This window comes from Penicillium griseofulvum (genome assembly GCF_001561935.1).
Source record: "Penicillium griseofulvum strain PG3 chromosome Unknown contig_6, whole genome shotgun sequence".
Classification (NCBI taxonomy): Eukaryota; Fungi; Ascomycota; class Eurotiomycetes; order Eurotiales; family Aspergillaceae; genus Penicillium; species Penicillium griseofulvum.
The window spans coordinates 1,476,522-1,498,700 of record NW_024467419.1 but is presented as its reverse complement, the minus strand read 5'-3'; the positions used below and the strand labels follow the sequence as shown (position 1 = coordinate 1,498,700).

The 22,179-nt window shown below is 46.7% G+C and overlaps 6 protein-coding genes across 6 annotated transcripts; 5 read left to right on the top strand and 1 right to left on the bottom strand.

Moving 5' to 3' along the window:
- Positions 1-1,349: 1,349 nt before the first annotated feature.
- On the bottom strand, positions 1,350-1,760 carry PGRI_076630 (uncharacterized protein; the record flags this gene model as incomplete). The annotated part of the gene is made up of 1 exon (XM_040795377.1): positions 1,350-1,760. One exon carries the CDS (start codon positions 1,758-1,760, stop codon positions 1,350-1,352), a length of 411 nt encoding a protein of 136 aa, XP_040653054.1.
- A 3,325-nt stretch (positions 1,761-5,085) lies between these two features.
- PGRI_076620 (6-phosphogluconolactonase) lies at positions 5,086-5,886 on the top strand (the record flags this gene model as incomplete). Its single annotated transcript, XM_040795376.1, has 1 exon — positions 5,086-5,886. One exon carries the CDS (start codon positions 5,086-5,088, stop codon positions 5,884-5,886), a length of 801 nt encoding a protein of 266 aa, XP_040653053.1.
- A 2,034-nt stretch (positions 5,887-7,920) lies between these two features.
- On the top strand, positions 7,921-8,988 carry PGRI_076610 (threonine/serine dehydratase; the record flags this gene model as incomplete). Its single annotated transcript, XM_040795375.1, has 2 exons — positions 7,921-8,367; positions 8,422-8,988. The coding sequence occupies 2 exons, from the start codon at positions 7,921-7,923 to the stop codon at positions 8,986-8,988; spliced, it is 1,014 nt and encodes a 337-aa protein (XP_040653052.1).
- Positions 8,989-12,308: 3,320 nt separating this feature from the next.
- Positions 12,309-12,929, top strand: PGRI_076600 (uncharacterized protein; the record flags this gene model as incomplete). The annotated part of the gene is made up of 1 exon (XM_040795374.1): positions 12,309-12,929. The coding sequence occupies one exon, from the start codon at positions 12,309-12,311 to the stop codon at positions 12,927-12,929; it is 621 nt and encodes a 206-aa protein (XP_040653051.1).
- A 1,160-nt stretch (positions 12,930-14,089) lies between these two features.
- Positions 14,090-15,025, top strand: PGRI_076590 (uncharacterized protein; the record flags this gene model as incomplete). The annotated part of the gene is made up of 1 exon (XM_040795373.1): positions 14,090-15,025. The coding sequence occupies one exon, from the start codon at positions 14,090-14,092 to the stop codon at positions 15,023-15,025; it is 936 nt and encodes a 311-aa protein (XP_040653050.1).
- A 555-nt stretch (positions 15,026-15,580) lies between these two features.
- Positions 15,581-19,010, top strand: PGRI_076580 (WD repeat-containing protein; the record flags this gene model as incomplete). The annotated part of the gene is made up of 5 exons (XM_040795372.1): positions 15,581-15,738; positions 15,834-18,469; positions 18,515-18,771; positions 18,829-18,951; positions 19,002-19,010. 5 exons carry the CDS (start codon positions 15,581-15,583, stop codon positions 19,008-19,010), a joined length of 3,183 nt encoding a protein of 1,060 aa, XP_040653049.1.
- Positions 19,011-22,179: the final 3,169 nt, after the last annotated feature.

Sequence of the window (22,179 nt, the reverse complement as noted above, 5' to 3'; positions counted from 1 at the left end):
TGTTTACCTTCGAGGTAAGACATCGGTTCAAGTCTCGAAGAATGCGCCAGCTGTCTGAGGCAAACAGGTTTCGCATTTCAAATATACGCCGCTGAAACTCCGTAGAATGAAGATGAATTGGTCGAGAGGGCCGAGAGAGGCTTGTTCTTCACTTGCGGGAAGAAGAGAGTTGCCGGGAATGGCAGATAGGTAGTAGATCTCTTTTAGTAAGTCCGAACTTTCAACAGAGTATTTCATAGTTATATAATTTGAAGCATAGTCTCCCGAGTAGCAGGAATAACCTATATCCCTATCAAAAGGGCTTGTTCCGCTTCTAAAAGCTCGAATCTCTTTTAAACGATTTATTCTTAACTCTAAGAGCAGGATCTTCCGTTATAAGACAACGTGGTTTCTATAACATATACTTGACTATATAAGCCAAAGCAAAGAGCGAGATCACGACAACATTCCAACAAGACCGCAACAATACATCAAAGAAACATCAAAGAAACATCAAAGAAACATCAAATAGCACAGAAAGAGCACAAAAAGAACACAGCAAGATTGCAACAAGAGAGCACAACAACAAATCATTGCTTCTGCACCGTTCCCCACCGCATAATAGCACACAGATTGAGGACTACCTGTTTCCTATTGGACTCACTACTAAGGTCGTACCAGGGAGTGGCCACCACGTGAATACATGAGCTTACTCTACCCATATTAAAATCCTCAAGATACTCGTGGCTTATCCAAAATTGGAGAAAGCAAATGTAGTGTTGCGCAGCATGGATGACTATAACAGTCTCCGGGGAGCTTCTATCAACCAGCCTAGCCAGCAGAGCTTCGCATGTCATCTGGGCTAGACATTCGTCCGAAATGGTCAGTTTATCATCCTCGGATTGTAACTTTCTCTTGGCTTCCAAAATTGCCACGCGATCGTCTGTCAGTTCAAAATAGCCCTTTCTATTACGGGCGCGTAGGCAAAGGCCACCATCATCAGTGGCACTCATACTGCCCATCGAAGGTACCAGTCTCGCAGCTCTTAACTTGGCATCCCGAAAGTCGATGACTTTTGCCAACTTGTTTTGCTCTTGAGGTGCCCCAAAATACAGAACATGTCGAATGACACATGACACAAGTCGCAGGGTGTCCTCTTCGACCGTAACTCGGAGTTGGTGTTCCGCGTTGTCAATGTGACCCGTTGACGATGCAGTGCCAGAACTTGGAGCCCGTGGACTGCTAGAACCAATTTGAATGTCCCCAGAACGGACGAATGCTGGATCTTGGTTGGCTTTTGTGTTACGCGCCGGTCTTGTCACAGTCCTAGAACTAGTGCCATATTCGGGTGCAGTATCCATTCGAGAATCTTAATCCGTATTGGAGTCCTCGGAATGGTCGGCATCGGCGAAATCTGGAAGATGCCTCCTCTGAGGGTCACGATCACCCTTGAAGGTTGCCAGTGCTGACCAAGTTTGAGCTAGCGAAGTGCTATAGCCGAAATCGCGCACAAGACTATGCTCGCTTTGCTGAAAATGGTTGATATCTTTGGGGCCCTTCACGAAGTTTTGAATCTCAACCGAGGACATTGCATCGGATGATTCCGAGTGTTCTTCCAAGATTGGAGGAATTCGATGCCTTTGTTTTTGTACTATAACATGACAGGCAAGTAGATGATCCCGCTTCCACTGACTCGCACCGACTGCTGGAGGAATAGTTCTCAGATTTGGGTCCTTGAACTGACTGGCAGAGGTGAAATTGTCAAAATAATGGGCAGGCATGTTGAAAATCAAACTTGAGATAGAGAGATGGTGGATTATGATATGATTGCACTGGGAGGCAGTGCCTTCTTATACCACCTCTTCTGTAAATATTTGCCTTGCCACACCACACAGCCATGGAATAGAGTGTTGGTGATATGCGCCTACATAACCGCCGGCCCCCTTATCTGAAACTGCCAGCTTGTGAGTACAACTATTGAAACCCAATTCTGGCCTGTTGGGTGGGGATAGACAGGTACGTAACGAACCAACTAGATGCATATATTATCCATAGCCAAAATGCCTCATATAATTCCTTTTATCAGAAACACGAGCTAGTTTAGTTGGCGCCTAGGAAAGCACATGATATTGTTTCCGCCTAGATCGGTCTTTTCAGAGTTCTTTTGATGACTATTAAAAGATCATTTATTTACACTTAAGCGATTTTTACTGTATCTTGTGTGATATAATGCTTGTTTTTTATTATGCCTACAGCATGTGGCATCAATAGCATACCTTTCAAGGATAGCAGGATCGGTGTCTACCTGGGTAGATTGGGCCTAGTAACTAAATAGGTTCCCGGGGTCCGAAGAGTGGCATAGCCCTTTCCCTAAGCGCCGAGCCTCCTCACACTATCAGCAGTGACAGTTGGTCACATTTTTCTTAATAATAACCACCTGGGCAAGCATATCTAGTTGGTCACAAAGTTAGCGCTGTTAGGTTAGAAGACACTTTAGGGGTCCAATTCAAGCCCGATTTAGTGGAAGTTGGATTGGTATCAATAAATTCCTACCGAACTTGCAAGTTTGTAGATGTGAGATGGAAATATGCGAATGGTTCAATTTATTTTTGCTTAAGAAACTGGGAATATAAGATAAGTGAACTCCTTGGATCTGGGACGTTGCTAGTTGAGGTCGGATAAACCGTGACATTTTCCCGATCAACTTCCCAAGGCGGTCAAGACGCATTTTAGACTACTCGTCGTATTCTTATTTCCTTCAGCCTTTACAATACAAGTATTTCCGAGATGCCAGCTACTGGTGTAATTTCACTTGCTGAACTCATGAGCCACCACCGCTATCTCTTGGTTCAACCAATATGCTGGACTTCTCGTCATCTGGAGATGCTGGGATGTCGGTTTGAGCATATTGACTATGTGCCAACAGCCGAGCCTGACTCAGATACATGCGAACTGACCGATGATGAGAGGGAGGCCGGGAGGGAGCACTTGAACTATGAGGAAAGCTTTGCGAGGGGCCGCCATCATCTGCCCTGGGTGAGCTGCCTCCAATATCTCCTACCGCCTTTGCTCGACAGCAAATGGTGAACAATCCAAGCTGCTCCTTCCAATGCATTGGCTCATTTAGCCAATACTAATCTATTATGTGTAGTGAAACGCCGTATTTTTTTTTTGCAAATAAAAGGATTCATCGACCCCAGTACACCGTGCTCTATCGTCACAGGCTAACCGGCCAAGCACCACGGTTAATCGTTGGCTATATGGACTATTTTGATGTTGAGATCTATCGCCGGGAGATGTTTCCGCCTTGTGCCCCCAGGGATCGGGGTCCTAATATCCCCGGATGGCAAATTCAGCTGAAACGAATAGCTCAAATCAAGCCAAAAAACTGGAACGAGGACCCATATCTGCTATGTGTTCTTCTATCCCTTGCACAGCTCCAGGAATACCATCGTGAAGAGTCGCACCCACCCATACATTTAGTAAGTGCTCTACTTGCTAACCCGTGTGCTTTTTTTCATTGGACACCTAGCTCATTCATGGAAGTCACGTCTGATTTTGTTTCACGAGCCGAAGGATGAATTCTTCCATGTTTTTGAAGCTCGCATCACCTCTGAGCTTCTCTGAATGCTTGACAACCCAAGTACTGCCACGAAGCATGTACATTGGCCGATCATCAAGCACAGAATGGTCCCATTATACCCCATCAAGGGTCTCAAGAAGCGCCTCCAAGCTGAGGTCGCCCGGGACCAACCACCTGGGACATTCGATATTTCAGATTCAGCTGAACCATTCGGACCCCATGACGAAAAGAATATTCTCCGCATCCAAAGAAGAAAAGAGGCCAAGAAGAAGACTCAAAAGAAAGTAAAAAATGAATCGTTCGTCATTCCGACGCAAAACCTATTTGAAGATGCTTGAAACAAGGATCCCGACAAGTATGCCCTGTGTTGGCTATTTGACCGCACTACACCATAAACGACTTCAAACGCACGCTCAGCTAAACGACGCCATGCCGGGAATTCCACATTCCCTATTTGCAGCCTCTAGAATCCGCTGCCATAATAAGCCTTTCATACCACAACGAAATGTCTGTACTCCAACGCCTGGGGTTCAGATGGTGGCTAAAGATACAAGACAAATTTGGGTCGACCCCCACAATAGGTTCGCTCGGCCTATGAATTACATTTCAACTGGGACATATTCATGGTGGAAAAAGCGCACATACAAACAACATGGTCTACCAAGCTAGCTAAGTGTTGTGTTCAAAATAAGAAACCAGGAATCACAATACTGTTGAAGCTGGTTGGATGATTGAGTATCAGAGAAAGAATTCTTGAGAGACAAAATAAAGATGACCTTACAATGTTGTACAGAAATAAAGTGATGTGATTAGAACTAAAACCATAAGGCTTGGCATACAGTGTAGAGGCGTTCCCAGTTATACTTAGTGGGCAAAAGGCGGCAATATCTGTGGACTAAAACGGAAAGGTACTTATCGTACTTATCCTTTTCTCTTACTGATACGTATGGGCTCGCAGGCTGTCTTGTTGGCAAAATAACGCTGCTACCTAGATGCCGACAGTTATGTGGAATTTCGGCGTTTTAAGTATTATTGACCGAATAGTAGGACATGGGTATCATCACATCCCCAACTAAATTGGAAACATCACATACGCGTACATGGGTACTCTAGGATTTAGTCTAGCCTTCCAATTATTTAGACTTGTAATATATAGTCCGTCAATTTCTGTCTTTTAAATGTGTCTTTGGAATGTCTTTCAATGTCAAGGAGTATATCTCGGATATATTTAAACTATTTAAACCATTTGAATAGTTCCCAAAATTATGTTAATTAATGGAAGATGAAGTTATTTCCATTGAATCCCGGTTTAGGCTTAAAAAAAAAGTCGATACAACATAAGGCGGAGAGGCTCCCATGGAAACATCACGAAATCCCAAGATTCGCCAGCGACGTCATATTTCCTCGATTTCACCTCTTCTCTTATCGTGCTAGCTTAGAACCAAATACTGTTCAGATCTTGCCCCACCAAAACGAAACGAAATATCTCTTGCCCCTCATTTCCATCCCACCCACATATCACCATGGCCACCGGACACCCCAACCTCTACAGCTTCCCCACCTCCGATGCACTAGCTGCGCAATTGCGAGGCTATGTCCTCCGTTGCCAGAACTCCGCTCTTTCCCGACATGACACCTTCCGCATTGCCGTCTCTGGTGGCTCTCTGCCAGCCGTTCTGGCCAAAGCCCTCCTCGCCCCCAGCAATGGCTCCCCGGAAGACACCCCCCACTTCTCCAAGTGGCACATCTTCTTCGCCGATGAGCGCGCCGTACCACTCGACCACGAAGACAGCAACTACCGCCTGCTGAACGACGAGCTCGTGAACAAAATCCCCGCCGAGCTCGGCTCGCCCGTCGTCCACCCCATCGACGAGAAGCACGTCGAGGATGACGATCCCCAGGAACTCGCAGATCTCTACCAAGCAGACCTGATGCGCGAGTTCGCCGCCAAGGACAGCGTCAAATTGCCCATGTTCGACCTCATCCTCCTGGGCTGCGGACCCGATGGTCACACATGCTCACTCTTCCCTGGCCACGCCTTGCTGCGCGAGAAGGATGCTTGGGTCGCCGCTGAGACAAACTCCCCTAAGCCCCCGCCAAAGCGTATCACCCTTACCCTGCCTGTTGTTACCCACGCTGTTAGCATTGGCTTTGTTGCGACCGGTGGAGGCAAGAAGGATATCCTCAAGCAGATCTTTGATCTTGAGGAGGGCTCCAGTCTTCCTTCGGCTCTGGTGAACCAGGGTGCTGGTGATAAGGTAAGCTGGTTCACGGATCACCCGGCAGTGGAAGGTGTTTCGTTCCCTCGTCGTGGGAGTCTTTGAGATTTCCTAGATGGATTTGAAATTTCTTCCTTATTTCGCAAGATCTGCCTTTTATGGCATTGAATTCAATAGCTATGATGAAAAGTGATGTTCTGTTTTGATCTGTTGCTAGGACCGGTCAACTTGGTATAGAATTCATACTTCATTTCAGTCATTTTCTACTCTCCCCTTCTTTTAGGCCATCAACGCCCAACGACATGCAAATCACCGCCTGTCCTATTCCCATAAGGGAGCAAACTAGAGTGGTCACATAACTCCTCGGTCATACAGGCCTCTATTATGTGACGATATCATCTGCCACAGTCGAACTAAAATTCATGATACAAATAAATTCATTGATGTCGGTTCACTTTAGATTTTAATAACTGGCCCAACCACACATCCCTTATTCCATATTGATAGTGTGTGTCCTCCAGGGTTACATGCGTTTTCAATATCATCTACATAGTTTGAATCGGCTAATTCACCACCTCCAATTTGAGGCATGGTTTCGCTATAACCACCTAATCAATTTCAGCCCTTAGAACTAATATGTCTGAGTAACTTACCTCCACTTAGGACTTGAAGCAATCCTTTCCACAATGACATTCCTTCGCGGTACATGCCTCCTCTAGCTCAGCAGGCGAAGCCACGGCAAGTATAGCGAGAGAAAGGACAACAGTGATGGAGGCGGAGATGAACTCCATTTTTGGAGGTTTTAGCTTGAATAATTGACTAGATTGACTGATAGATTCTCGAGGATAGGGGATATATTTATATTTTTGAATACTCAATGAGGGGTGTGTACTACATCGGCGATATTCTGAACCCGACACGGTGATTGGAGGAGGGTTGTATACCACCGGCGATATTCTTGAACCTAACACAGCGAGCGAAAGGTAAATGTACAGGAGAATGGGCATCTGATTAACATGTTCCATGCAATTACATTAGTCATGGAATATTCAACCAAGGAGTTGTATCGAATCATGGGTTTGGAATTCCTTTCCCTTTACTTGGGTTTTGAGGATTCCTTCATCAACTAATGAAGAATCTTCTAAATCATTCAAATCAGGCCCGATGAATCGCTAATGATGAGGTTATGTGAAGGTACGCTCTGCTATTGGTTGCGACGGTGCCGATCTAGTGATGAGCCCCTTGCATTACACTGACTGTCCAACCATGAACATACCTTAAGGTTCTTTTCAGCCTCTTGTACTACCCCAGAGCTTGCATAGGGACAGGACTAATACGGTGTTTGAGTACTACATATCATGTGTCTCTATTTACTTCAGACCAACCACTCATTTGGAGATTCTTGACTGTCAATGTCAGCACCTCAACAAGCATACCATGCTTCAGATCCTTCAAGGTAGATGGAGACATGACCAAATTGCTCCCATTTATATTTTCATCAATGAAGGAATGCAGTAACACCTGTGGAAGAAGACCAATATTTGCTGTCACAACAAAGCCATCTCGGGGACATTTTCACCCATGTTCCGACCCGCCAATTGCGCTTGTATAAATACGCCGATACCAGTGGATATCGAGTAGCTTTATGAGAAGCATAATGGTAGGATTGGTGCTATGCTAGCTTCGCTAATATCGAATACTGGGCCTTATATACATCAGAGTCTATAAGTTCGGAATATCGGCAAAGTATCTAGACGCCGGCGATTAGAAATTCGGCAACAACACCTCTTACCGTCCCGACCTCGGGCGTAGCACCTAATAGGCGCCTTGTCTATTCCTGGATTGATCCTATAAATCTTGTTTGGTACTGATATGGGTTCCATGAGCCATGGAAGCCGCCTCTCTAAGCTGTTAGCGCTGATAGGCCGGAGGCGTTAGTACTCGGCGGACAATAATTTGGCCGCCTCATGTACTGCTGAGTAAACTAGTGTGCATAGTTGTATGGCCGACTTGGAGGCTACAAAACTTACAACAACCTGTGTAGCATAGAAGTGAACCGCTGAATGAATCCCGACACTTCAACCGCAACTGCGTCCTACAATACTTGGCGACTCAGCAACAATACTCTAAAAATCCATCATGGCACAACTTTCGACCTGTCTTCCATTGACCAAAGAGTCCACCCTCAAAGCCCATGAGCTGATCAAACCTCAATTCCACCCCACACCAGTTCTCACAAGCAGGACTTTGAATGAGATGGCATCAACCCCCCGGGCTTGGCAAAAGGGCGATCGCCAGCCCGCGAAGCCAGTCATTCGACTATGGTTCAAGTGTGAGAATTTGCAGCGCATAGGAGCTTTCAAAGCCCGCGGTGCATTTCACGCCATCGAGAGGCTGAAGCAAGATCCCAGCTTTATCGAGAGTGGCGGCATGGAAAAAGGCGTCGTTGGATTTAGTGCAGGCAATCATGCCCAGGCCCTCGCTCTCGCTGCTAAGGAGAGTGGCATCCCGGCGTACATCGTGATGCCTGACATTACGCGGCTGAACAAAATCGCCGCTACAAAGGGCTATGGAGCCAACGTCATTGTCTGCCCACGTTTTGAGTGAGAGGTTGCGGCCGCTAAGATCGTTGCTGAGAAGGGTGCCCGTCTTGTGCCACCTTTCAATCATCCAGATGTTATCCTCGGACAAACCACTGCCGGTCTGGAGCTTCAAGAGCAAGCTGATAATCTCGATGCTATTATTGCGTCCTGTAGTGGTGGGGGACTATTAGCAGGTACTGCGCTTAGCTGTGAAAAAACCTCTATTCGTGTCTTCGGCGCAGAGCCTGAGTTCGAGGGCGCTGATGACTGTCGGCGTGGGTTCCTTTCGGGTGAGAGGATCACGAGCGTTAACACCAATACCATTGCAGACGGACTAATTGGCGTCGTCGGGGAGATCCCCTGGAGCGTTATCTATGTGCGAAAGCTAGTGGATGGTATGTTTGCTGTTTCTGAAGAGCAGATTCTCGAGGCCACACGGTTGATCTTCGAGAGGCTTAAGATGGTGGTCGAGCCTGCTGCTGCGGTGACACTGGCGGTGGTTTTGTATAATGAGGAGTTTAGGCAGATGGTGGAGAAGGAGGCGGGCGACAAGGGTTGGGACTTGGGACTGATTTTGAGTGGTGGGAATGTTAGCGCTGAAGGACTGGCTAAGCTGTTCGCGTAGGTATGGATTGAGTACAAATAAGTCTATGGTATAGGAAGGAATTGCTAATAAATTAAGACCTCTATGGATAGAATCAAACAATGTTGCATAGTCTAGAAGGGAATCACAACAATGCCATTTTGGGCCTAGAAAAAAGCTTTAGACCATCGTACCCTAGCAACGGCGAGAAGGTCGCATCCTCAAAGGGAAATATCAGTAAGTTTTGTCGGAGTATTTGATTGTCCAACCCTCACCCTTCGGAGTCAAGCGAAATATACTATTCGTATCTCTTGATATCTCCCTAGCTTATGATCCTACTAGAAAGACTACATAAGCTCCATATATGTGGCCGGCCATCAATATTGCCCTTGAATACTATACTTGTGATGTTATAGGGTCTGTCAAATTTTGTAGTAGCTACTAGGCTAGAGAGAGAAATAGGAAGTGTTGTATAGACTCTAGAGTAGAATCTATGGAAAAGCAGGGTATATATACCTTGGAAGTATAGCAGACAACCAGTAAGCAATCACTCAGTCTATAAGCAAATTACATACATATGCCAAAGACTCAGCTTTGGGTACTCCGTAGAGCTGTCGTTTCCCTCTTATCTCAATTCGGATGCTCAGCCATGCAGCCAAGGCGTGTCGATCTCCCGTTTCTATCCGGCCCCCACAAACGTATGTGTCACGCCATAATTTAGGTACCAGCTTGCCCTAATGGTCTCTGACTAGGATAGTGATTATCAATATAAACTGGAAGCTTTTAGGTAGGGGGGATGATATGTCTATTGGACACAGAGCATGTCAAACTACTTAGACAATGGGTCTGAACGCCCATCGCCTGACCGCTAGGTACAAACAATTTCATGCTAGTGAGATAACAAACGAACATAGAATGACGTTAATTATAGTCCTCTAACCCATGTACGCTCACAGAGAAACTCGATTGGTCAATGCATGTCTAGAAGTGAGACCAGTTTGGCTGTAGACATTGTATTGTCCTCTTTCTCTGTGAAACTGTGTTGCTCCTACTGGTTTGCGCATTTCCGCAGACAATAATCACTAGACTGTAACCGAGAATATTAGCCAAACTCAAAGTTATACAAGCAAAATGAACTCACTCCGCCATTGATCTTGCAGAGTGTGTAGCAGTTGTTGGTCTGGGCACCATTCTCCGCTCTTGTATCAACTTCGATGGGCGAGGCCAAGGCTAGGCCAACAATAGCTGCAAGGGCCAGAATAGAGAGATGCATGGTGAAGAGGCTGGTGGGTTGGGTGGTTGGGGTTGGTGGGAAAAGATCTATTTTTGAGTGGTAAAGTGAAGGTTCTTGTCTGAGCTATACTGGAGGAACTGCCTGTATTTATATCAAAGAAGGCTACTAAGATGACATCGACTATTCTCATCTTTTTCATTGCACTGTATAGATATAAGTTAGTCAATGTATCCCCCTTTGCTATTTTCAAGTTCAGCCCCCACGACTCCTGCAGGCTTATGTGCATAATCATATCATACGGTGATAATCCCGAAGAATGCTTACTCGTATTGGGAAATTCCAAGATTGATCTACACAGACATTCTACCGTTTTGGTAGAGACCTGCACATTTCTATAAGCTGATTATTCTCAGCTCACAGGAATTACAGCGTTGGCCTCTGATCCCTGCAATGTAACCTTGGGAACCAGTAAGACGTAAGTTTGAGACACTGTGCTAACCGTATGATCCTCGGGATCTGCAATTTATTCCTCATATTAGAGAAATAAGCAAGACGGTACACTGTCGTTGCCAAGTACCCCCAACCCCCACATTAGGGAGTACTTGGCAAGGACCGTCAGCTCTATATAAGACCACTTCCTAACACTGCCTCAACCCTGCATTTATATTCCCTCCACATTGTCTCTTCAAATATCAAACAAATCACGACTTTTCAAACCAGATCGTCAAACATGAAACTTTCTATCGTCCTATTCGCCCTAGCTGCCTTCGCAATGGCCGAAGCTGATCCAAACCTGGAAGCGAGAGCTGGTTGCTCCCAGAGGGGACAATACTGCAACGGTGGCACGTTCCTATGCTGTCGAGGACAAGGGAAATGTAGTGGAAATGTGGTAAGTTTACACCCGCCTTTTTTCTGGAAACAGATGTAACCCAACATGAGACCAAATAGCTAAAAGAAATGTAGTGCAAATAAGACATCATCCATTGGGACTCCGGAGTATCCCAGGCAGTGTTTTGCCGCTTTTAAACATCTGTTGATGAAAATCCATATGCAACGAAGCCGGCAATTCAATGGGTTCTTATGTCTTGCTAGTCTAGGTCTTTACTCAAGAGAGCTAGCTCAAGTTGACAATCTGATCATAAGGCCAGTACATGCCATCTTAAACTCGATTTCAGTGGATCCTAGTTCCAATTCATAGTAGACAAATAATACTCCGCCGCTCTGGGTCGTTGATGACATTCAATTTGAAAGAGGATACTCCAATTTTGATATGAATGTAAAATGTAAAGCAACTTATCCATGTATAACGCTGTATTATAACTTTCAAACCCCTAGACACTAACCATGTTGCTATTTTGGCCTCTTGGGCTAATGAGGATTACGAACATATCTTTCACAGACATACTGACCATGCGTGATGTTGTTTACCAACATCACCAACAGCTGTGCGCTTCACTAGCTCAGTCGTGCCTTACATAGAATTAGATCTTTAGACTAAATGTCTATGAGAGCAAACGACGTACTACTTTCGATCTAGCAACGACATCTGGCATCAGTACAAGTGCATCTAGAATACACGTGAACAGTGTAAAGAGTGAAGACCATGATCCTAGCTACTAGGCAAGGAAAGCTGCATATATATTTGTGAACAGTGTTCTATCCTAAACTGTCAATACAATGATTCAACCAATTCATCTTATAGGGATATGCTAGCAAAATATCTTGGCCAAGCTTTACTACCAGCCCTGTGAACCTTCCTAAGAGCCGTAAAGCATCCTATACCCGATGTTGATATAGCATGCCTAATAGATAGATCGACCAGTCCAAAAGGGGTTTGCATATCGAGTTCGCTAGAGCCATGTGAATGAAGAATACATAGACATTGGATGAAAACAAATGTTTGATTCTTGGAACTACGTGAGGCTTTAGACCTACGCGAACAAGCCCTTCGCGTCTGGACTTGAAGCGTGTCATATGAGTAGCTGCTAGTCTATTATTCAAGCTTCACCTTCAACGTTAATCTCAAGCAATCACATTTCACAACAAGTTAATTTTACTCTCACAAAAACCTCATCTGTTAAGTATAGCATCTAAACAACGAACTACACTGTTAACAATATACAGCATAATGTCTGAGCGCGTTGCACGCAACTTTGGCTTATCCGCTATGACGCCGGACGGCAAGGTCTCATCGTCGACCAACCCGAAGTACAATAACTTCAACTCGGACCTTGAGACCAATGCTCTACGAGTATCCATCGATTTCATTAACTTGGAGTTGAGAATTGTTACCCTTGACGATTCTGCCGATATCGATTTAATCGATCTGGATTCGGAAATCAAGGTTACTCGTGGCGCCTTCATCGACCCTTCGGATGATCCTGCTCCTGTGATTTCCTCTTGCAGTGACCTCATTGACTTGAGGTCTCACATTGAAACTACAAATCCGAATGATGACACCTCCCCTGAGACCGAGGACACCAATATCCCTCGCAAACGCACAACCGACCTCATCAACTTGGATTTCGACAATGTTATTCCAGTCGACATGGACATGGTTCACTCTACCTACAATTCTGGAGTCGATTCAGAATTGTGGTGCTACAAATCCACTTGGAACTCGATTACTTCAAAGAACTTATTGAGGTTGAATTCCCAAAACGAATGGCTGGGTCTATTTGGTCTCATTGACTGGTGGTTCGACCATGTAGATCTGGAAAATTACGAGGATGATGACTACATTGAATGAAGCAAGGATAAAGCGGAAAGTATGGATGTACTGATGTTTGATTATCTCACTGATTCGATTTTTATTTTCAATCTGAGATGTATGAATATTTCTCGCTCTTGATAATCTGCAAACATAGTAAATACATGTATGTAGGTCTGGAGTTAAACAGGATGTATATAACCTCATCTGATATCACTACCTTCCAAAGTTGTATATGTAAGTAAGTGATATGATTAAAAAATAACCTAGTTTTTGGTCTTTCATTCTATATTTTATTTTCTATATTTCTTTTTTGATCAAATTGGTTTTAGCGTTGTGGCCCTGTAGTATGGAGTAGCTTGGACTAATCAAAACAAAGAACAAAAGGGTGCGGGTAACTTCTGGGGATCGCGCACCCTCCCCAATTCTCTCCATTAACACATTTTAAATATCATGCCTCTCTGATGACCTTGTATCATGCCTATTCCAACGCGTTCAGCTTCGCTGCGCGATCCCCGTAAACAAGTCAGTTCTTTGTTCACCCTGCTCCCCACACATCTCCATTGCCATGCCAACTGTGCTAATTATTAAAGACTTCAAATATAGCACGACCTGCCACGAAACCCTCCACTCTAACCACGACCAGCCCGAGCAAAGACTCTGCCCGAGATACGAATAACAAGAACCGCTCGCCATCAAATCCCTCGCCGGTCGAGGGTGTGCCTCTAAAAGACAATGGACTCACTACCCGAGGAAGAACCCTGCTGCCCCAGCGCAGTAATATTGTCCAAGACAATGGTCGTGGAATGGGGAATGGTCGTATTCAGCTACCTAGCAGCAGACCGAAACCACGTGGGGACCCATCACCAACTAGACGGGAGATATCGCCGCCTAAAAAGCAAACACAGGCGGATTCTACAACAATGAAAACCGGGGTAGCACTAAGCCGTCGTCAAAGCATTATGCGACCTGGTGCATTGAAGATGCCTTCATCGAAGACTACAGTACCTGCATCAAAGAGCTCAGCGCCATCATTCGCGCCCCCCTCACCCCGCAAAGCGCCAGGGAGGCGATCCCCAGTTCAACCTCCTACTATTAGAAGGCCCCCTTCACCCAAGAAAACAGAAATGTTACCCCCGCCCCGCCCAACACGATCTTTCTCTCTAAGGCAACCTATCAGCGCCGGCAAAAGACCACCTATGGAAGCCAAAAGCCATGTGCGGCACAGAAGTCAGCTGGCGCAGAATACAAAACCGGCTGAAGCAACACCAGCAATCGGTCAACGTACACGAGCACTCTCAACCTACCAACGGCCGCCATCCCCTAAGAAATTCTCTAAACCTCCAACGCCTACCCCTGGAGTCGAACCTCAGCCTGGGAATCTGCTGATTCCCTCATCATGGCCGGATATCGCAGCATTGCAAACGGAACTTCTTCAGCTCAGTCTTTTCCATTCCAACTCGCTACAAAGTCATGCGGAATGGAAATCTGACTCCGAGTCACGTCTGCGCAAAAAGTACGACAGTGTCGCTAGCCAATATCGTGTAGTACTAGCAGATGAAACGCAGCGGCAGTGTCACCTGAATGTGCAGGCCCTAGGGCTTTGGCTTTCCAATTGTCTCGAACATCGCGGCCCGCACGATTTCTCCGAGCAAATTCAAATTTTATCAAGGGTTCTACAAGATGTCTCGGACATGATTGCTGGCAGTCGGGGTGCACAATACTCTCAGGCTGTGAAGTCCTTTGAAGACTGGCTTGACCAAGCGGAAATTATTCGCCAAAAGCGTGGGCCGGGGTGTCTTGATGTCGGCGCCTTTATTAACCCCCTGGGGCGAAGCTGGAGAGAATCGTTGCATAATTTAAATGTTAGGCTGGAACTCTGTGTACGCGAATTGCAAGTCCTTGATATTCTAGGCTTCGGACAAGTGAAGCGCCTAGAACAGTCTGCTCTTGCTAGAGTGGCTAAGAATCTGGTTGAATTGATACAGCTTATGATGCAGGAGATTCGTGCTATGCAAACATTGGAGACAGAGGTGGTGCGCTCAGAAAGAGATGCTGTCAGCCTTCTTGCGATGCAGCTGGTAGGCTCCATGAGAGAAACAAGGGCTCCCCGAATTGGGGCATGGAGATGCTAGTCCGCGATATTTATGGCTTTATGGTCGGCAGAAATACACAAATACCCAATCTAGATTTCAAACTGTACGGGCACAAATTATGTAGGAATGAAAATGATGTGAAGAATAGAGATGAGTGATATGAGTAATAGTACTTCGCCCCAAGTACCTTACAGCCTCTCGCAGCTTGGGTGGTACCTGACCCGAGGTAACTTGATGAGTCAGCCATCGTCATCTCCAGGGCTCTATCTGAGTTCAGGAGCTCCCGGTGGCCAAGAGGATCGCGAACCCGCTCATTTCCCTCTTATCTTTTAATTTCAGTTTTTCTCTCCTCATTACCACTTGCCGCTTTATACGCTCTAAGCGATACACGTATCTCATGAGTTTCTTTATCTGGGGTGATGAGAAAACCATCTCTCATCTCTCTTCTTGACGTCATCTACGGCAGCTTCCGTTTTGACAGATAAAAGTCATCCGCAAGGAGATCTGGTACCCACTTGTCCAGTGCCTTTCGAGATGATCGCCGACCGTACCTAGTGAAGAATTTCAATTTCCTTGCCCATCCGATCAATAATCATGAAAAACTCGATCTACGATCGCCTTTGGCGCCGGGAATGCGGGGAATCGTTGCGGTATGCTGGGCTTCGGGGAATTTATGGATCTAAGGAATGGGTCAATGATCTTGACATTGTGAATGAGCTCGGTGGCCATACTGGATGTGTCAATGCTCTCAGGTATGTTTATTGCTTCTACCTAGGCAGTACTTGGTTTTATCTATCGGCCAACACTTCCGCCATCTCCGATGCATGTCATACTAACGGTCTCACAGTTGGTCAAGTTCAGGGCGTCTGTTAGCATCAGGCTCCGATGATAAGCACCTCAATATCTACTCCTACCAACCCGACTCCTCCAATGCTCCGTTCGCGCTCAACACAACCGTTTTCACCGGCCATAGAGCCAACATCTTCTCCGTGAAGTTTATGCCACACTCGAATGATGGGACTCTGGTTACATGCGCCGGCGACTCGCAGGTTCGCGTCTTCGATATCGAATACTCAAATAGGACTAGTAATGATGCCGCTACCACCGCATTTGCGGCTTCCACTCGGAGGCGGCGCTTCAACGAGTTCTTCAGTGGCGCGCGGTATCTAAGTGACGGCAATACCAACGCCAGAGTGTATCGAAGTCACTCAGATCGCGTGAAGCGCATTGTCACCGAATCTTCCCCATTCCTCTTTCTCACTTGCTCTGAGGATGGTGAGGTCCGCCAGTGGGATCTGCGACTACCATCTAGTGCATACCCTCCATCGCGGGGCGGTCTTAGCCTCATGACACAGGGGTCGGGAAATGATGACTCTAATGTTCCGCCCCCCTTAATCTCATACAAGCCATACAGCTTGGACCTCAATACGATTTCTTGCTCGCCGAGTCAACCGTATTATATTGCCTTGGGTGGTGCGCACGTCCACTGCTTCTTGCATGACAGGCGGATGCTTGGCCAGGATACCTCCACTGCAAGGGGCAGCAGACCTACACCAAGCGCCGGCAGTTCCGCTGATGAGGAAATGAGCAAGGCGACGCGATGTGTGCGAAGATTCGCACCGGGTGGCAAGCATCATATGAAGTATGTTGATGACGGACACATCACTGCTTGTAAAATCAGTGACGCAAACCCCAGCGAGATGGTTGTTAGTTGGTCTGGGGATCACATCTACAGTTTCGATTTGATTCGCAGCCCAGATGCCAGAGAGACCCGGGCCGGCAATAAATCGACCACCAAAGGCAAGGGTCAACGGGCTCGCCGTAGTTCACGGAGCCGAAAGCGCAAGAAGCCCACGACGCCTTCATCGCAGGAAAGCGGTGGTCGACACCAGTCTCGTCGTCGCTCAGCAGAGTCAGATACTTTTAGAGCCCAGCACGAGAATGGCGAGGAAGAGGATGTTACATTTCCCACAGCCTCAGATAGTGATCAAGGCATCACTTCCCAGCGTTTGCTCGAGCAGGCTCGATATGCTGTACTAAACGAGTCCCAGCGATTGAGCATGCATATTGCAAAAAGGTTGGTAAAACTTCGACAGACTTTGTTCTCTCTAGAAACTACGGTTCGGGAGGCCGCAGGGTCCGGGGACGTGAGACCCGAATCGTACTCGGGATCCTTTACATCCGCTCTGGAAATTGCTTCGTCGCTTCTTCCACAAATGGGCGATATCATGCGCGAATGGAGCTACCCCATGAACCCTTCACGGGAGACTGTTAATCTCCAACAATCACTTCGTCGCAATCGTCAATCTTCGTGGAGATTTGTCCAAGCTGCTGGTACGCTAGCTCACGCGTTAGCAGACCAAACGCAAGATCCGGAAACATCAAACTTCGAGATGATCAAGCCTGCGCCGGGCGAAGACGACCCTATTGACCCAGTGGCCCTGTTCGGTTATGAATTCCTCCGAGCAATCCTTCTCTGGCTTCAGGGCGGCAGGCAGCGTCTTCTTGAGGGTTTTCAACGTCGCAATGCCCCTCGACGATTACACAGCCGTTTCCCAATCCCGGATGAATCCGGAGAGGACGCCATTGAAACCATTCTGGTGCCTTATATTATGGAATTGGCGCGAGACACTCCGATTGTGAATGTCGATGCGAACAGATTCGAGCATGACAGTACGCGCATCCTGTTCCAAACCCAACGGGCTGCTATGACAGCATTTGGAAATGCTGTCAAATTGCCCTTGGAAGATCTCGGAGGCTCAGCTGCTAGGTTCGACAGGCGTCGTGATTCTAATCCTACGTCACAGATCCGCTCTCTCGACCGTGCCTCTGCGAAGAGGTTCTGGGCTTTGCGAGTAGGAAGAGGAATCTTGATGGAGGCAGGTAGGGAAGTAAATTACATATTTGTCGACAATGCTTTCGGCGGTCTCCACGCTACAATGAATGGATCTGAGAGCGACTCTGGTGAAGAGAGAAACCAGACAGATATTGACCCTAATGAGGAGGAAGAACTCGCCAGGGCTGGTAGTTCTGTTGCCAGGCATAATAATCCTCGGCCTGAAAGCTCCCGAGGCGGTGCAACATCTTCTTTTAATGGCAGCGTTGATGCAGATGAAGATGAGAGCGATGGTAGCCGGGCAGAGGAGTCAACTGACGATGAAGAGCTTGATGGCTGGTCCTCGGATTCATCTTTGGATGAAGATGGCGAGGAATCTGATTCAGATGATATCATATCCCGGAGATATGCCATTCGAAAGGCGCAACATAAAATTCTTGAGCGTCATGTTCCATGTGTACCTCATATGCGAAGCTATCGCGGTCACTGCAACGTCAAGACCGTCAAGGATGTCAACTATTTCGGACTTAATGATGAGTACGTGGTCAGCGGCTGTGATTCTGGTCACATATTTATCTGGGATCGCAAAACATCAAATCTGGTCAACATCCTAGAAGGTGATAGTGAGGTTGTCAATGTTGTTCAAGGTAATTTCCATTATTGATTAGGAAAACAGAAGCTAACATTGCTAGGCCATCCTTATGAACCAATGATCGCTGCCTCGGGAATTGACAACACCATCAAAATCTTTTCGCCAGACCAAAACGCCCAAGAGGATGCCCGTAATGGTGTGAACATCCTCGACCCCGACAATCCATCCAACAAGTTTGGACGAACCAACTCGACGATTGGCGGTCTCGAGAGCCGAAAGCGAGTCCATGAAAGCTACCGCATCATGAGCCAAAACGATGTTGAGCGTCGTGGCGGTATGAACGAGGCACACATCACTGTGCGTTATATGCTCCTCGATGATTATCTAGCTCTCCTTACTGACTAGTACATAAAGCGGAGTATGCTTGAGCGTCTAGCTACCAACCTGAGAGGCGGACATGGTGGCCTTGGAGTTGGAATTGAAGATATTGGCTCTCCTGGTGAACATCGAACTATTGTTATCGATGATAATTGCTCGGTATGTCAGATTTCTCATTAATTCTGGAAGTTATACTGATCATTCAATAGGTGATGTAAAGGATGAACAGGCGGAGCGCGGATATCTGCGTTGCACAGCAGTGTCTCATAACTACACACATTTATTGTTATAGCAACGCACACTCTTTCCCTTCAAAGTCACCTATATGGCTCTAAATTTTTATATTTTTATACATTGACCTAGGCCCCTTCCCTAAATTTCCAATATCATCACCCTCGCAACGAAGCCCCAGCGTTATGTTTATTCAAACTCATCTTTCTACGCCGGCAGAAACCGACTCTTATATTTTCCCAACACACCCCATGACAGTGAATCATTAGGGCTTGTGAGCTACTTCCGCCTTTTATTCCCCTTTCTAACCGACGGAAGTACTGACATTGAGACTCATTAGGGAAAACAAAGCCAAGGAGGGACGCCGGGCTGCCTGAGATACAAGGGAAGCGAAAGTTGGGGGAGGACAGCCCGAACCGAAACCCCAGTGCCAAAACAGCTGTGAGTCATCTAATTCGCATGGAGTGAGGAAATGATCTATGAACTAATACCCTGACTAGCGTCTTGAACGCGACGATTTCAGTTGTGTGATGACCAATTTCCCCCTGGTAGATGTGGCCCACATCTATCCGCTATCCCCAAAGAAAAGACGAGCATCGGGAAACAACGATAAGTCCACTAGCTCGTACAACACTGGAATACGCTATATATGTTCTGGGGCGAAGACAAAGCCGATGAACGGAAAGCCCGTTTGACGGGCCCACATAGCACAGAGCTTTGCGAGAATTTGCTTTGCCATCTGCAACACTTCGGTGCGTCGCTCGATTTTCTAGTGTTCGTCGTCTGGCCTACAGTCGATGGCAAACAGAAGGAGGAGGTGGCAGTCGACCTTCGGGCCTCACCTGAGATGGCGACGAGAAGACATCTTACGCTTCGTCCGCGGCGCAAATATCCATTATCCTCGTCACCTCTCTGAAAGGGGCTATTTTGGAAGTGGGCGTGTCTGAATCAGAAATAAAGAGGCACCGAAATATGGATATATGGCTTGGCCTCGCGAGTGGAAATGCTGGTGCTTGTCATAGCGAATGATTTAGGAAGCTTTGATCACTAGTGGTCACTGGGAAATGGTACCTCGGAACAATCCGCCCATATCTCTTGAGTCCGTGACCAATCTACCGTATTTTCGCTGCCTCGGAAGGACCTGGCTCAGAAGAAGACCGACAGGGTGGGGGAAGCTGCAGTTGCAAGCAAAAACGGCCATCCATTTTAATATTGCGATCCCCATCAGAACTATGTCTTGTGCCCAAACGGCAAAGAGAACTGCTACATTGTGGATTCAATACTAGGACAGTTACATTCGAACACCAGGTATCCACAAAATGTGCGTGCGGTGTGGAAGACAACATGCAGGCGATATGGGCGATGTCTTCAAACATGGGTGAATGCTTGCACGACAAAAGAAGACTCAACAGAGGGGTACGAGTTGATGAGGCGAATAGATACCAAACGCCTCACAATATCCAAGATAGCCGATAGCTGGTTACTCTAAACGACTCCATATACGTCCACAAATGTAAGTTGAATCTTACTTGTTATAGAATTGAGTTGCTAACTCTACACAGTATATCCAAAAAGTCAGGCGCGGATGTAAGGAAGACAAAGTCGACCATATGTGGTCGCAGATTCTGCGATTTTACTTTCCACTTCGCAGTCTCTCAGCTCGCTATCTACGATAGCCTCATCATCTATTTTTTTGCAATTGATGAGCCTGGAAATGACATTACAAGGGAGACATCCTTGCTTTCGATACTGTGATATATGCTTCTAGTCGCCTTTGGTTTGTTCGATGACGCAAAGCAATTAGGGCTGCTCAGCCTCCCCCAGCTGTGGGTGAAAATTGAGTCAAACTGCGCTTCTCTTGGCTTGGCTTAAGAGTTTGATGGGTGAAGACATTTTATGAGGCTTCTTTTGTGTGTTGATCGAATTATCGACCCACCTACCGATCCTACCTACGAAGGTGGTAACTTCAAACGCCAAATGATTCATCACGCAAGGATAATCATATCACGTTAATGTGATTTTTTTTGATAACCCCAAGTTACAAATAGGTCAACTAACAATTCAATCAGACCTTCATGACCGGGGTTCTTCCCGAACAACAACAACACATTGTGGTGCCTATTTCTGGATGTGATATCCCTGATGAACCTATCTTTATCACGTCATGAGATCTTTCCTGGGCTGCGGCGGGTCATCAAAGATGCTTGCAGAAGTTCTTTTTTCTCGCTATACTTTCACACTGCTTCACTTCATACACTACCTTGTTCAACCTACCAGGCCTCGTATCTTCCTGAATCCAAGGTCGGTCGAGTTACCCAGCCCCACTTCAAATATTCAATTGCTGATGTCACACCTCAAAAAGTGCGGCTTCAACTTCTTCTAGCCCCAATCCCCCCAACATCCCTCCTGGCGAAAAGGAGGATAAGGAGTCTGTCCTCGCAGAGCTGTTCCGCCTCGCAGGCGAGCGAGGTGGAGATACTGCGCCAAAGCTGTGCTCCAGGTGGGAGCAGCTGTGCTACTCTGCCTGGCAGTTTGTCAGGCGTTGAACATCTTATTCTGGTGGGCCCGGATTCACATCCGGAGGTATGTCAAGTCGCTGTGTTGATTACAGGAACATTCTGACATTTCATGCAGCAAGTACTATAGAATGCTCCGGCCCCTGAGGTCTAAGCACCGGGGGAGATTGTCCTGGGTCAGTCTATGGCCGCTTTCTCTGTGACACTAATGGATGATGGGTTGGGGCCCTATTCCTGACTCAATTATGTACCAAGGACCTCCCTCCCTATCCCATTGAGTCTCCTGCACTCGGGCAATCAAGACAAATGTTGGCCAGTCCGATCCCGCAATCCCTCACATGATACTTGACTCACTCGTGGCGGCAATCCTCGTCGAAGTGAAGGGTCTACATAGTATGACCAAAGCAATCGCAGAAATGTCGAAACGTCCAATGAACAAGTCCAACAGGGGAATTAGCGCCCCACATGAAACTTTGGCCGATCAGACCCGGAACCTTTCCTTATGCAGCCAGATGCCAAGCCGCGATTGCTCTAGCAATTGAGACGATGATCAAGCCAATTTATCATCCTTATCATTCTCCCAAGTGTAATATCAGGCACATACGACCATAGGGTGTGGAAAACAGGGCTTCCCGTCCGC